The sequence below is a fragment of the Oncorhynchus masou genome, chromosome 27, assembly GCF_036934945.1.
Source record: "Oncorhynchus masou masou isolate Uvic2021 chromosome 27, UVic_Omas_1.1, whole genome shotgun sequence".
Lineage (NCBI taxonomy): Eukaryota > Metazoa > Chordata > Actinopteri > Salmoniformes > Salmonidae > Oncorhynchus > Oncorhynchus masou.
This window is the reverse complement of record NC_088238.1, coordinates 63,532,032-63,547,536: the sequence shown is the minus strand read 5'-3', so window position 1 is coordinate 63,547,536 and position 15,505 is coordinate 63,532,032. Positions and strand designations below refer to the sequence as shown.

Genomic DNA, 15,505 nt, shown 5'->3' with positions numbered 1-15,505 from the left:
GATAAAGGGAAAAAAACAAATTAATCATTTTTAGAATGAGGCTGTAACATCACAAAATGTGTAAAAAGTCAAGGGGTCTGAATACTTTCCAAAGGTATATAATGTCTCATGAGGCCTCTGGCATTATCAACCTTTTTCTCTCTCTGTCCTTCCCAGATGCTGTTTAAGGGCCAGTCCAGACCGCTGTCGTCCAACCATAACCTCCGAATCAGCGACAAAGACAACCTGTCAGACGTCAGGATCACCGTCCTCCGAGGATGTAAACACGGCGTCCTGACAGTCCTCGGGTCGCCTCTCGGGTCACCGCGGCAACGGGAGTTCTTTACGCCGGCGCAACTCGACAGCGGATTGGTCGTCTACGAACACGACGGTTCCGAAACGTTCTCCGATAACATCCTGTTCCGCATGACGGACGGGCGACTCAACGTCGACTTCCTGTTCCCAGTGACGATTGTCGCCGTGGACGACGAGGCTCCGGTCATCAATGTCAACACCGGGTTGATCCTGTCCCGGAAGGAGACCAAGATGATATCATCGGTGGTTCTAAGTGCGACGGATGTTGATTCCGAAGTCTCGACAGTGAAGTTTGTCCTCGTGGCGCCGTTCTCGACCATTGGACAGGTGAGTTCCTTGATTCTTAATGTATGTTGCCTTCATTATTATATATTTTGTCTGGAGCTTTGTGATTCTTCTTTTATGAAATGCATTGTATTATTATTAGGTGTTTCTCAGACAATCACACCCACCTGGGGACCTCACCGGATGGACATTCAACACCGCCGAGCGAGTCTACGAATGCGTCGTCACCGAATGGCTCCAACGAGACGTAACAGAGGGTAGGGTGTTCTACCAACACACCGGACCTCAACTCACCTCCACCTTCACTGACCAATTAGTGTTCCGTTGCCAGGACGACAACGTCCCTCCCAACCAATCAGGCGACAACATGTTCCTCGTCGGAATCCACCCGGTCGACGACCTCGCACCGGAACCCTTTCCCGGTTCCACTCTAGTCCTGACCGTCAACGAGTACCAACTCACTCCGATACAGAAGACGTGTTTACATTTCACAGATCTAGACTCTGACGACAGAGACCTGAGGTATATTATCGCTATCCCACCCACTAACACAGACCAGAACGACCCAACACCACTGGGCCATATCGTCCTGACTGACAACCCTACTGTTGTTGTCACTGAATTCACCCAGGCACAGGTCAACCACCTCAAAGTAGCCTATAAGCCACCTGATCTGGAGTTGGGAACCACACCTAGAGTGGTCCAGTTCACCTTTATCGTGAAAGATCCAGTAGGACACTCTGTAGACGGAGTCTTTACTATCAACCTGCAACCAGTGGACAACAAACCCCCAGTCACCAAAACTGGTGTCGACCTCAACGTCAATGTAAAGAATACGTATGTGTTCACTAAGGATGTGTTGGATGCTACGGATCAGGATACGAGTGCTGATAATATCACGTTCATCGTGACCCAGGTTCCAAAGTTTGGCGTTCTGAGATGTGTAGGTGTAGATCTGTCCGTATGGAAGTATTTCACCCTAGCAGACATCCACAGGGGTGTGGTAGTGTACGTTCACCAGGGTAACGGTCCGGGGAGTGATGTTGTAAAAGTGGACGTTAGCGATGGATACCACAAGGTTCCCGTGACGATCAGAATCAACGTTGTTACTCAGGCTGTCGTGGCAACGCCACCGACGGCCCCTCCAACACCGCGTGAACTCCATGTAATCATAGAGGTAAACGAGAACGGACAGATTCAAATCACAAGAGACAAAGTCCAGGTCAGCGGCAGGATGCACGTTGATGACCTCACCTTTCTCATCGAACAACCTCCTCGCTTTGGGGTCGTCCAGGTGCAGGGCGTGCCCTCTGATAGGCTGACGCTGCGTGACATCATCGACGGCCAGGTGACCTATGTCCACACCAGTGGCGAGATTGGACCTGGGAAACACAACGACACCTTCACGCTCACCGTGATTGGTCCGTGGATCTCCGGGGGCAACAGGGTCATTCAGAAGGTCAAAGTTCAGGTGTCGATACTTCCTGTTGACAGTGTTCCACCCATAATCAGTGTTAGGGATCTGTTAAAGGTCACGGAAGGAGAGAAGAAGGTGGTAACAGTAGAGAACTTCCGAGTAGAGGACTCTGACACTGACGTTGACGTTGTTCTCTGTACCATCCTGGTCCAGCTGACATTCGGATACTTAGAGATCACCTCAGCCAGTCCTGGCTCAGAGAAGTCCAGAGCGGGATTCGCTGTGACGGCGTTCCACTACCGAGACATTCGACTCGGGAATGTCGTCTACGTTCAGAGTATACATAAAGGAACGGAACCCGTCGAGGATAGGACGACACTCCAGTGTTCAGACGGTATCAACCAATCAGAGATGAGCATTTTGACCTTTGTGATCTTCCCAGACAATGATGAGGAGCCTCAGGTGTTCACGCGAGAGTTCGTGGTCATGGAAGGGATGAGCCTCGCGGTCGACGTTCCGATCCTCAATGTGGTCGACCTCGACGTTCCGGGCGATGTTTTGGAATTTGAGGTCGTGGTTCCTCCAAAACACGGGAAGATCGTCCAGCACCTGGCGACAGGGACCGTTATCGTCGTGACCTTCACCTTGGATCAGATCCGAACCGGTTCCACCATCGTCTACGAACACGATGGTTCTGAGACGAGACACGACAACTTCTCGGTGAAAGTAACGGACGGGAAACACATCGTGGAGAAGGAGGTCGTCGTCACGGTGATACCGGTCGACGACGAGACCCCGCGCCTGGCGATCAACATTGGGCTGGAGGTGGAGTTCAGGGAATGGAAAGTCATCACCAATAAGATCCTCAAAGCCACCGATCTGGACTCGGAGGACGGGACTCTGATGTTCATCATCCGCAGGGATCCGGGGCAGGGCTGCCTGCAACGTCTGGTGTCTCCCACTTCATATCAAGGTTTACTGTCTGACCTTTTGTCCAAACATTTTATTTTATATTGTCAATAGTTGACAGTAACCAACATAAAACATACAACACACAATTCACATGTAGATACAATATTCAACTGTATTAGCAAAGTCAATTACAGTTATAATTGGAAGTGCAAATAACATAAAACAGAATCAATGTCAAGGTGTTCTGAAAGTAAATCATGTTAGAGTAGGAAGATCGGAAGAAAATAGTCATTTACTCTACTGATTACTCTTGGCCTGCATTCCAAATGCTGTCCCCTATCTAGTGCACTACCCTTGACCATTTCAGACCCAGACCTATCCGAAACTAATCAAATCCTAAACCTAACCTAACTAATCTAGTACCAGGGCCCATTTCAGATCCAGACCTATCCTAATCTAATCAAATCCTAAACCTAACCTAACTAATCTAGTACCAGGGCCCATTTCAGACCCAGACCTATCCTAAACTAATCAAATCCTAAACCTAACCTAACTAATCTAGTACCAGGGCCCATTTCAGATCCAGACCTATCCTAATCTAATCAAATCCTAAACCTAACTAATCTAGTACCAGGGCCCATTTCAGATCCAGCCCTATCCTAAACTAATCAAATCCTAAACCTAACCTAACTAATCTAGTACCAGGGCCCATTTCAGACCCAGACCTGTCCTAAACTAATCAAATCCTAAACCTAACTAATCTAGTACCAGGGCCCATTTCAGATCCAGACCTATCCTAAACTAATCAAATCCTAAACCTAACTAATCTAGTACCAGGGCCCATTTCAGACCCAGACCTGTCCTAAACTAATCAAATCCTAAACCTAACTAATCTAGTACCAGGGCCCATTTCAGACCCAGACCTATCCTAAACTAATCAAATCCTAAACCTAACTAATCTAGTACCAGGGCCCATTTCAGACCCAGACCTGTCCTAAACTAATCAAATCCTAAACCTAACTAATCTAGTACCAGGGCCCATTTCAGACCCAGACCTATCCTAAACTAATCAAATCCTAAACCTAACCTAACTAATCTAGTACGAGGGCCCATTTCAGATCCAGACCTATCCTAAACTAATCAAATCCTAAACCTAACTAATCTAGTACCAGGGCCCATTTCAGACCCAGACCTATCCTAATCTAATCAAATCCTAAACCTAACCTAACTAATCTAGTACCAGGGCCCATTTCAGACCCAGACCTATCCTAACCTAATCAAATCCTAAACCTAACTAATCTAGTACCAGGGCCCATTTCAGATCCAGACCTATCCTAAACTAATCAAATCCTAAACCTAACCTAACTAATCTAGTACCAGGGCCCATTTCAGACCCAGACCTATCCTAAACTAATCAAATCCTAAACCTAACCTAACTAATCTAGTACCAGGGCCCATTTCAGATCCAGACCTATCCTAATCTAATCAAATCCTAAACCTAACCTAACTAATCAAATCCTAATCCTAAACCTAACTAATCTAGTACCATTCAGACCCAGACCTATCCTAAACTAATCAAATCCTAAACCTAACCTAACTAATCTAGTACCATTCAGACCCAGACCTATCCTAAACTAATCAAATCCTAAACCTAACCTAACTAATCTAGTACCAGGGCCCATTTCAGATCCAGACCTATCCTAATCTAATCAAATCCTAAACCTAACCTAACTAATCAAATCCTAATCCTAAACCTAACTAATCTAGTACCATTCAGACCCAGACCTATCCTAAACTAATCAAATCCTAAACCTAACCGAACTAATCTAGTACCAGGGCCCATTTCAGACCCAGACCTATCCTAATCTAATCAAATCCTAAACCTAACCTAACTAATCTAGTACCAGGGCCCATTTCAGACCCAGACCTATCCTAAACTAATCAAATCCTAAACCTAACCTAACTAATCTAGTACCAGGGCCCATTTCAGATCCAGACCTATCCTAATCTAATCAAATCCTAAACCTAACCTAACTAATCAAATCCTAATCCTAAACCTAACTAATCTAGTACCATTCAGACCCAGACCTATCCTAAACTAATCAAATCCTAAACCTAACCTAACTAATCTAGTACCATTCAGACCCAGACCTATCCTAATCTAATCAAATCCTAAACCTAACTAATCTAGTACCAGGGCCCATTTCAGATCCAGACCTATCCTAAACTAATCAAATCCTAAACCTAACCTAACTAATCTAGTACCAGGGCCCATTTCAGACCCAGACCTATCCTAATCTAATCCAATCCTAAACCTAACTAATCTAGTACCATGGCCCATTTCAGATCCAGACCTATCCTAAACTAATCAAATCCTAAACCTAACCTAACTAATCTAGTACCATTCAGACCCAGACCTATCCTAAACTAATCAAATCCTAAACCTAACCTAACTAATCTAGTACCATTCAGACCCAGACCTATCCTAAACTAATCAAATCCTAAACCTAACCAAACTAATCTAGTACCAGGGCCCATTTCAGATCCAGACCTATCCTAAACTAATCAAATCCTAATCCTAAACCTAACTAATCTAGTACCATTCAGACCCAGACCTATCCTAATCTAATCAAATCCTAAACCTAACCTAACTAATCTAGTACCAGGGCCCATTTCAGACCCAGACCTATCCTAATCTAATCAAATCCTAAACCTAACTAATCTAGTACCATTCAGATCCAGACCTATCCTAATCTAATCAAATCCTAAACCTAACCTAACTAATCTAGTACCAGGGCTCATTTCAGATCCAGACCTATCCTAAACTAATCAAATCCTAAACCTAACCTAACTAATCTAGTACCAGGGCCCATTTCAGACCCAGACCTATCCTAATCTAATCAAATCCTAAACCTAACTAATCTAGTACCAGGGCCCATTTCAGATCCAGACCTATCCTAAACTAATCAAATCCTAAACCTAACCTAACTAATCTAGTACCATTCAGACCCAGACCTATCCTAAACTAATCAAATCCTAAACCTAACCTAACTAATCTAGTACCATTCAGACCCAGACCTATCCTAAACTAATCAAATCCTAAACCTAACCTAACTAATCTAGTACCAGGGCCCATTTCAGACCCAGACCTATCCTAATCTAATCAAATCCTAAACCTAACTAATCTAGTACCAGGGCCCATTTCAGATCCAGACCTATCCTAATCTAATCAAATCCTAAACCTAACCTAACTAATCTAGTACCAGGGCCCATTTCAGACCCAGACCTATCCTAAACTAATCAAATCCTAAACCTAACCTAACTAATCTAGTACCAGGGCCCATTTCAGACCCAGACCTATCCTAAACTAATCAAATCCTAAACCTAACCTAACTAATCTAGTACCAGGGCCCATTTCAGACCCAGACCTATCCTAATCTAATCAAATCCTAAACCTAACTAATCTAGTACCAGGGCCCATTTCAGATCCAGACCTATCCTAATCTAATCAAATCCTAAACCTAACCTAACTAATCTAGTACCAGGGCCCATTTCAGACCCAGACCTATCCTAAACTAATCAAATCCTAAACCTAACCTAACTAATCTAGTACCAGGGCCCATTTCAGACCCAGACCTGTCCTAAACTAATCAAATCCTAAACCTAACTAATCTAGTACCAGGGCCCATTTCAGACCCAGACCTATCCTAAACTAATCAAATCCTAAACCTAACTAATCTAGTACCAGGGCCCATTTCAGACCCAGACCTGTCCTAAACTCAATCAAATCCTAAACCTAACTAATCTAGTACCAGGGCCCATTTCAGACCCAGACCTATCCTAAACTAATCAAATCCTAAACCTAACCTAACTAATCTAGTACGAGGGCCCATTTCAGATCCAGACCTATCCTAAACTAATCAAATCCTAAACCTAACTAATCTAGTACCAGGGCCCATTTCAGACCCAGACCTATCCTAATCTAATCAAATCCTAAACCTAACCTAACTAATCTAGTACCAGGGCCCATTTCAGACCCAGACCTATCCTAACCTAATCAAATCCTAAACCTAACTAATCTAGTTCCAGGGCCCATTTCAGATCCAGACCTATCCTAAACTAATCAAATCCTAAACCTAACCTAACTAATCTAGTACCAGGGCCCATTTCAGACCCAGACCTATCCTAAACTAATCAAATCCTAAACCTAACCTAACTAATCTAGTACCAGGGCCCATTTCAGATCCAGACCTATCCTAATCTAATCAAATCCTAAACCTAACCTAACTAATCAAATCCTAATCCTAAACCTAACTAATCTAGTACCATTCAGACCCAGACCTATCCTAAACTAATCAAATCCTAAACCTAACCTAACTAATCTAGTACCATTCAGACCCAGACCTATCCTAAACTAATCAAATCCTAAACCTAACCTAACTAATCTAGTACCAGGGCCCATTTCAGATCCAGACCTATCCTAATCTAATCAAATCCTAAACCTAACCTAACTAATCAAATCCTAATCCTAAACCTAACTAATCTAGTACCATTCAGACCCAGACCTATCCTAAACTAATCAAATCCTAAACCTAACCGAACTAATCTAGTACCAGGGCCCATTTCAGACCCAGACCTATCCTAATCTAATCAAATCCTAAACCTAACCTAACTAATCTAGTACCAGGGCCCATTTCAGACCCAGACCTATCCTAATCTAATCAAATCCTAAACCTAACCTAACTAATCTAGTACCAGGGCCCATTTCAGACCCAGACCTATCCTAATCTAATCAAATCCTAAACCTAACCTAACTAATCTAGTACCAGGGCCCATTTAAGACCCAGACCTATCCTAAACTAATCAAATCCTAAACCTAACCTAACTAATCTAGTACCAGGGCCCATTTCAGATCCAGACCTATCCTAATCTAATCAAATCCTAAACCTAACCTAACTAATCAAATCCTAATCCTAAACCTAACTAATCTAGTACCATTCAGACCCAGACCTATCCTAAACTAATCAAATCCTAAACCTAACCTAACTAATCTAGTACCATTCAGACCCAGACCTATCCTAATCTAATCAAATCCTAAACCTAACTAATCTAGTACCAGGGCCCATTTCAGATCCAGACCTATCCTAAACTAATCAAATCCTAAACCTAACCTAACTAATCTAGTACCAGGGCCCATTTCAGACCCAGACCTATCCTAATCTAATCCAATCCTAAACCTAACTAATCTAGTACCAGGGCCCATTTCAGATCCAGACCTATCCTAAACTAATCAAATCCTAAACCTAACCTAACTAATCTAGTACCATTCAGACCCAGACCTATCCTAAACTAATCAAATCCTAAACCTAACCTAACTAATCTAGTACCATTCAGACCCAGACCTATCCTAAACTAATCAAATCCTAAACCTAACCAAACTAATCTAGTACCAGGGCCCATTTCAGATCCAGACCTATCCTAAACTAATCAAATCCTAATCCTAAACCTAACTAATCTAGTACCATTCAGACCCAGACCTATCCTAATCTAATCAAATCCAAATCTAACCTAACTAATCTAGTACCAGGGCCCATTTCAGACCCAGACCTATCCTAATCTAATCAAATCCTAAACCTAACTAATCTAGTACCATTCAGATCCAGACCTATCCTAATCTAATCAAATCCTAAACCTAACCTAACTAATCTAGTACCAGGGCTCATTTCAGATCCAGACCTATCCTAAACTAATCAAATCCTAAACCTAACCTAACTAATCTAGTACCAGGGCCCATTTCAGACCCAGACCTATCCTAATCTAATCAAATCCTAAACCTAACTAATCTAGTACCAGGGCCCATTTCAGATCCAGACCTATCCTAAACTAATCAAATCCTAAACCTAACCTAACTAATCTAGTACCATTCAGACCCAGACCTATCCTAAACTAATCAAATCCTAAACCTAACCTAACTAATCTAGTACCATTCAGACCCAGACCTATCCTAAACTAATCAAATCCTAAACCTAACCTAACTAATCTAGTACCAGGGCCCATTTCAGACCCAGACCTATCCTAATCTAATCAAATCCTAAACCTAACTAATCTAGTACCAGGGCCCATTTCAGATCCAGACCTATCCTAATCTAATCAAATCCTAAACCTAACCTAACTAATCTAGTACCAGGGCCCATTTCAGACCCAGACCTATCCTAAACTAATCAAATCCTAAACCTAACCTAACTAATCTAGTACCAGGGCCCATTTCAGACCCAGACCTATCCTAAACTAATCAAATCCTAAACCTAACCTAACTAATCTAGTACCAGGGCCCATTTCAGACCCAGACCTATCCTAATCTAATCAAATCCTAAACCTAACTAATCTAGTACCAGGGCCCATTTCAGATCCAGACCTATCCTAATCTAATCAAATCCTAAACCTAACCTAACTAATCTAGTACCAGGGCCCATTTCAGACCCAGACCTATCCTAAACTAATCAAATCCTAAACCTAACCTAACTAATCTAGTACCAGGGCCCATTTCAGACCCAGACCTATCCTAAACTAATCAAATCCTAAACCTAACCTAACTAATCTAGTACCAGGGCCCATTTCAGACCCAGACCTATCCTAAACTAATCAAATCCTAAACCTAACTAATCTAGTACCAGGGCCCATTTCAGATCCAGACCTATCCTAAACTAATCAAATCCTAAACCTAACTAATCTAGTACCAGGGCCCATTTCAGACCCAGACCTATCCTAATCTAATCAAATCCTAAACCTAACTAATCTAGTACCAGGGCCCATTTCAGATCCAGACCTATCCTAATCTAATCTAATCCTAAACCTAACCTAACTAATCTAGTACCAGGGCCCATTTCAGATCCAGACCTATCCTAAACTAATCAAATCCTAAACCTAACTAATCTAGTACCATTCAGACCCAGACCTATCCTAATCTAATCAAATCCTAAACCTAACTAATCTAGTACCAGGGCCCATTTCAGATCCAGACCTATCCTAATCTAATCAAATCCTAAACCTAACTAATCTAGTACCAGGGCCCATTTCAGATCCAGACCTATCCTAAACTAATCAAATCCTAAACCTAACCTAACTAATCTAGTACCAGGGCCCATTTCAGACCCAGACCTATCCTAATCTAATCAAATCCTAAACCTAACCTAACTAATCTAGTACCAGGGCCCATTTCAGATCCAGACCTATCCTAAACTAATCAAATCCTAAACCTAACTAATCTAGTACCATTCAGACCCAGACCTATCCTAATCTAATCAAATCCTAAACCTAACCTAACTAATCTAGTACCAGGGCCCATTTCAGATCCAGACCTATCCTAAACTAATCAAATCCTAAACCTAACTAATCTAGTACCATTCAGACCCAGACCTATCCTAATCTAATCAAATCCTAAACCTAACTAATCTAGTACCAGGGCCCATTTCAGACCCAGACCTATCCTAAACTAATCAAATCCTAAACCTAACCTAACTAATCTAGTACCAGGGCCCATTTCAGACCCAGACCTATCCTAAACTAATCAAATCCTAAACCTAACTAATCTAGTACCAGGGCCCATTTCAGACCCAGACCTATCCTAATCTAATCCAATCCTAAACCTAACCTAACTAATCTAGTACCAGGGCCCATTTCAGACCCAGACCTATCCTAAACTAATCAAATCCTAAACCTAACTAATCTAGTACCAGGGATCCAGACCTATCCTAATCTAATCAAATCCTAAACCTAACCTAACTAATCTAGTACCAGGGCCCATTTCAGACCCAGACCTATCCTAAACTAATCCAATCCTAAACCTAACCTAACTAATCTAGTACCAGGGCCCATTTCAGATCCAGACCTATCCTAAACTAATCCAATCCTAAACCTAACCTAACTAATCTAGTACCATTCAGACCCAGACCTATACTAATCTAATCAAATCCTAAACCTAACTAATCTAGTACCATTCAGACCCAGACCTATCCGAAACTAATCAAATCCTAAACCTAACTAATCTAGTACCAGGGCCCATTTCAGACCCAGACCTATCCTAAACTAATCAAATCCTAAACCTAACCTAACTAATCTAGTACCATTCAGACCCAGACCTATCCGAAACTAATCAAATCCTAAACCTAACTAATCTAGTACCAGGGCCCATTTCAGACCCAGACCTATCCTAATCTAATCAAATCCTAAACCTAACCTAACTAATCTAGTACCAGGGCCCATTTCAGACCCAGACCTATCCTAAACTAATCAAATCCTAAACCTAACCTAACTAATCTAGTACCAGGGCCCATTTCAGATCCAGACCTATCCTAATCTAATCAAATCCTAAACCTAACTAATCTAGTACCAGGGCCCATTTCAGACCCAGACCTATCCTAACCTAATCAAATCCTAAACCTAACCTAACTAATCTAGTACCAGGGCCCATTTCAGACCCAGACCTATCCTAATCTAATCCAATCCTAAACCTAACCTAACTAATCAAATCCTAAACCTAACCTAACTAATCTAGTACCAGGGCCCATTTCAGACCCAGACCTATCCTAAACTAATCAAATCCTAAACCTAACCTAACTAATCTAGTACCATTCAGACCCAGACCTATCCTAATCTAATCAAATCCTAAACCTAACTAATCTAGTACCAGGGCCCATTTCAGACCCAGACCTATCCTAATCTAATCAAATCCTAAACCTAACCTAACTAATCTAGTACCAGGGCCCATTTCAGATCCAGACCTATCCTAATCTAATCAAATCCTAAACCTAACCTAACTAATCTAGTACCATTCAGACCCAGACCTATCCTAATCTAATCAAATCCTAAACCTAACTAATCTAGTACCAGGGCCCATTTCAGACCCAGACCTATCCTAATCTAATCAAATCCTAAACCTAACTAATCTAGTACCAGGGCCCATTTCAGACCCAGACCTATCCTAAACTAATCAAATCCTAAACCTAACCTAACTAATCTAGTACCAGGGCCCATTTCAGATCCAGACCTATCCTAAACTAATCAAATCCTAAACCTAACCTAACTAATCTAGTACCAGGGCCCATTTCAGACCCAGACCTATCCTAAACTAATCAAATCCTAAACCTAACCTAACTAATCTAGTACCAGGGCCCATTTCAGATCCAGACCTATCCTAAACTAATCAAATCCTAAACCTAACCTAACTAATCTAGTACCAGGGCCCATTTCAGATCCAGACCTATCCTAATCTAATCAAATCCTAAACCTAACTAATCTAGTACCAGGGCCCATTTCAGATCCAGACCTATCCTAAACTAATCAAATCCTAAACCTAACCTAACTAATCTAGTACCAGGGCCCATTTCAGACCCAGACCTATCCTAAACTAATCAAATCCTAAACCTAACTAATCTAGTACCAGGGCCCATTTCAGACCCAGACCTATCCTAAACTAATCAAATCCTAAACCTAACCTAACTAATCTAGTACCAGGGCCCATTTCAGATCCAGACCTATCCTAATCTAATCAAATCCTAAACCTAACTAATCTAGTACCAGGGCCCATTTCAGATCCAGACCTATCCTAAACTAATCAAATCCTAAACCTAACCTAACTAATCTAGTACCAGGGCCCATTTCAGACCCAGACCTATCCTAAACTAATCAAATCCTAAACCTAACCTAACTAATCTAGTACCAGGGCCCATTTCAGATCCAGACCTATCCTAATCTAATCAAATCCTAAACCTAACTAATCTAGTACCAGGGCCCATTTCAGATCCAGACCTATCCTAAACTAATCAAATCCTAAACCTAACCTAACTAATCTAGTACCAGGGCCCATTTCAGACCCAGACCTATCCTAACCTAATCAAATCCTAAACCTAACTAATCTAGTACCAGGGCCCATTTCAGATCCAGACCTATCCTAATCTAATCAAATCCTAAACCTAACTAATCTAGTACCAGGGCCCATTTCAGATCCAGACCTATCCTAAACTAATCAAATCCTAAACCTAACCTAACTAATCTAGTACCAGGGCCCATTTCAGACCCAGACCTATCCTAATCTAATCCAATCCTAAACCTAACCTAACTAATCAAATCCTAAACCTAACCTAACTAATCTAGTACCAGGGCCCATTTCAGACCCAGACCTATCCTAAACTAATCAAATCCTAAACCTAACCTAACTAATCTAGTACCATTCAGACCCAGACCTATCCTAATCTAATCAAATCCTAAACCTAACTAATCTAGTACCAGGGCCCATTTCAGATCCAGACCTATCCTAATCTAATCAAATCCTAAACCTAACCTAACTAATCTAGTACCAGGGCCCATTTCAGATCCAGACCTATCCTAATCTAATCAAATCCTAAACCTAACCTAACTAATCTAGTACCAGGGCCCATTTCAGACCCAGACCTATCCTAAACTAATCAAATCCTAAACCTAACTAATCTAGTACCAGGGCCCATTTCAGATCCAGACCTATCCTAAACTAATCAAATCCTAAACCTAACTAATCTAGTACCAGGGCCCATTTCAGATCCAGACCTATCCTAATCTAATCAAATCCTAAACCTAACCTAACTAATCTAGTACCAGGGCCCATTTCAGACCCAGACCTATCCTAATCTAATCAAATCCTAAACCTAACCTAACTAATCTAGTACCAGGGCCCATTTCAGACCCAGACCTATCCTAATCTAATCAAATCCTAAACCTAACCTAACTAATCTAGTACCAGGGCCCATTTCAGACCCAGACCTATCCTAATCTAATCAAATCCTAAACCTAACTAATCTAGTACCAGGGCCCATTTCAGATCCAGACCTATCCTAATCTAATCAAATCCTAAACCTAACCTAACTAATCTAGTACCAGGGCCCATTTCAGACCCAGACCTATCCTAAACTAATCAAATCCTAAACCTAACCTAACTAATCTAGTACCAGGGCCCATTTCAGATCCAGACCTATCCTAAACTAATCAAATCCTAAACCTAACCTAACTAATCTAGTACCAGGGCCCATTTCAGACCCAGACCTATCCTAACCTAATCAAATCCTAAACCTAACTAATCTAGTACCAGGGCCCATTTCAGATCCAGACCTATCCTAATCTAATCAAATCCTAAATCTAACCTAACTAATCTAGTACCATTCAGACCCAGACCTATCCTAATCTAATCAAATCCTAAACCTAACCTAACTAATCTAGTACCAGGGCCCATTTCAGACCCAGACCTATCCTAAACTAATCAAATCCTAAACCTAACTAATCTAGTACCAGGGCCCATTTCAGACCCAGACCTATCCTAAACTAATCAAATCCTAAACCTAACTAATCTAGTACCAGGGCCCATTTCAGATCCAGACCTATCCTAAACTAATCAAATCCTAAACCTAACCTAACTAATCTAGTACCAGGGCCCATTTCAGACCCAGACCTATCCTAATCTAATCCAATCCTAAACCTAACCTAACTAATCTAGTACCAGGGCCCATTTCAGATCCAGACCTATCCTAATCTAATCAAATCCTAAACCTAACTAATCTAGTACCAGGGCCCATTTCAGATCCAGACCTATCCTAATCTAATCAAATCCTAAACCTAACCTAACTAATCTAGTACCAGGGCCCATTTCAGACCCAGACCTATCCTAAACTAATCAAATCCTAAACCTAACCTAACTAATCTAGTACCAGGGCCCATTTCAGATCCAGACCTTTCCTAAACTAATCAAATCCTAAACCTAACCTAACTAATCTAGTACCAGGGCCCATTTCAGACCCAGACCTATCCTAACCTAATCAAATCCTAAACCTAACTAATCTAGTACCAGGGCCCATTTCAGATCCAGACCTATCCTAATCTAATCAAATCCTAAACCTAACCTAACTAATCTAGTACCATTCAGACCCAGACCTATCCTAATCTAATCAAATCCTAAACCTAACCTAACTAATCTAGTACCAGGGCCCATTTCAGACCCAGACCTATCCTAAACTAATCAAATCCTAAACCTAACTAATCTAGTACCAGGGCCCATTTCAGACCCAGACCTATCCTAAACTAATCAAATCCTAAACCTAACTAATCTAGTACCAGGGCCCATTTCAGATCCAGACCTATCCTAAACTAATCAAATCCTAAACCTAACCTAACTAATCTAGTACCAGGGCCCATTTCAGACCCAGACCTATCCTAATCTAATCCAATCCTAAACCTAACCTAACTAATCTAGTACCAGGGCCCATTTCAGATCCAGACCTATCCTAATCTAATCAAATCCTAAACCTAACTAATCTAGTACCAGGGCCCATTTCAGATCCAGACCTATCCTAATCTAATCAAATCCTAAACCTAACCTAACTAATCTAGTACCAGGGCCCATTTCAGACCCAGACCTATCCTAAACTAATCAAATCCTAAACCTAACCTAACTAATCTAGTACCAGGGCCCATTTCAGATCCAGACCTATCCTAAACTAATCAAATCCTAAACCTAACCTAACTAATCTAGTACCAGGGCCCATTTCAGACCCAGACCTATCCTAACCTAATCAA

At 41.7% G+C, this 15,505-nt stretch overlaps 1 protein-coding gene across 1 annotated transcript in view; it reads left to right on the top strand.

Annotated features, from left to right (window-relative positions):
* Nucleotides 1–15,505, top strand: part of LOC135515538 (FRAS1-related extracellular matrix protein 2-like) — a 118,943-nt gene that overhangs the window by 8,379 nt on the left and 95,059 nt on the right. The window contains exons 6-7 of the mRNA XM_064939153.1: nt 157–621; nt 722–2,942. Of these exons, the coding sequence (XP_064795225.1) occupies nt 157–621; nt 722–2,942 (2,686 nt within the window). The remainder of the gene's footprint in view (nt 1–156; nt 622–721; nt 2,943–15,505) is intronic.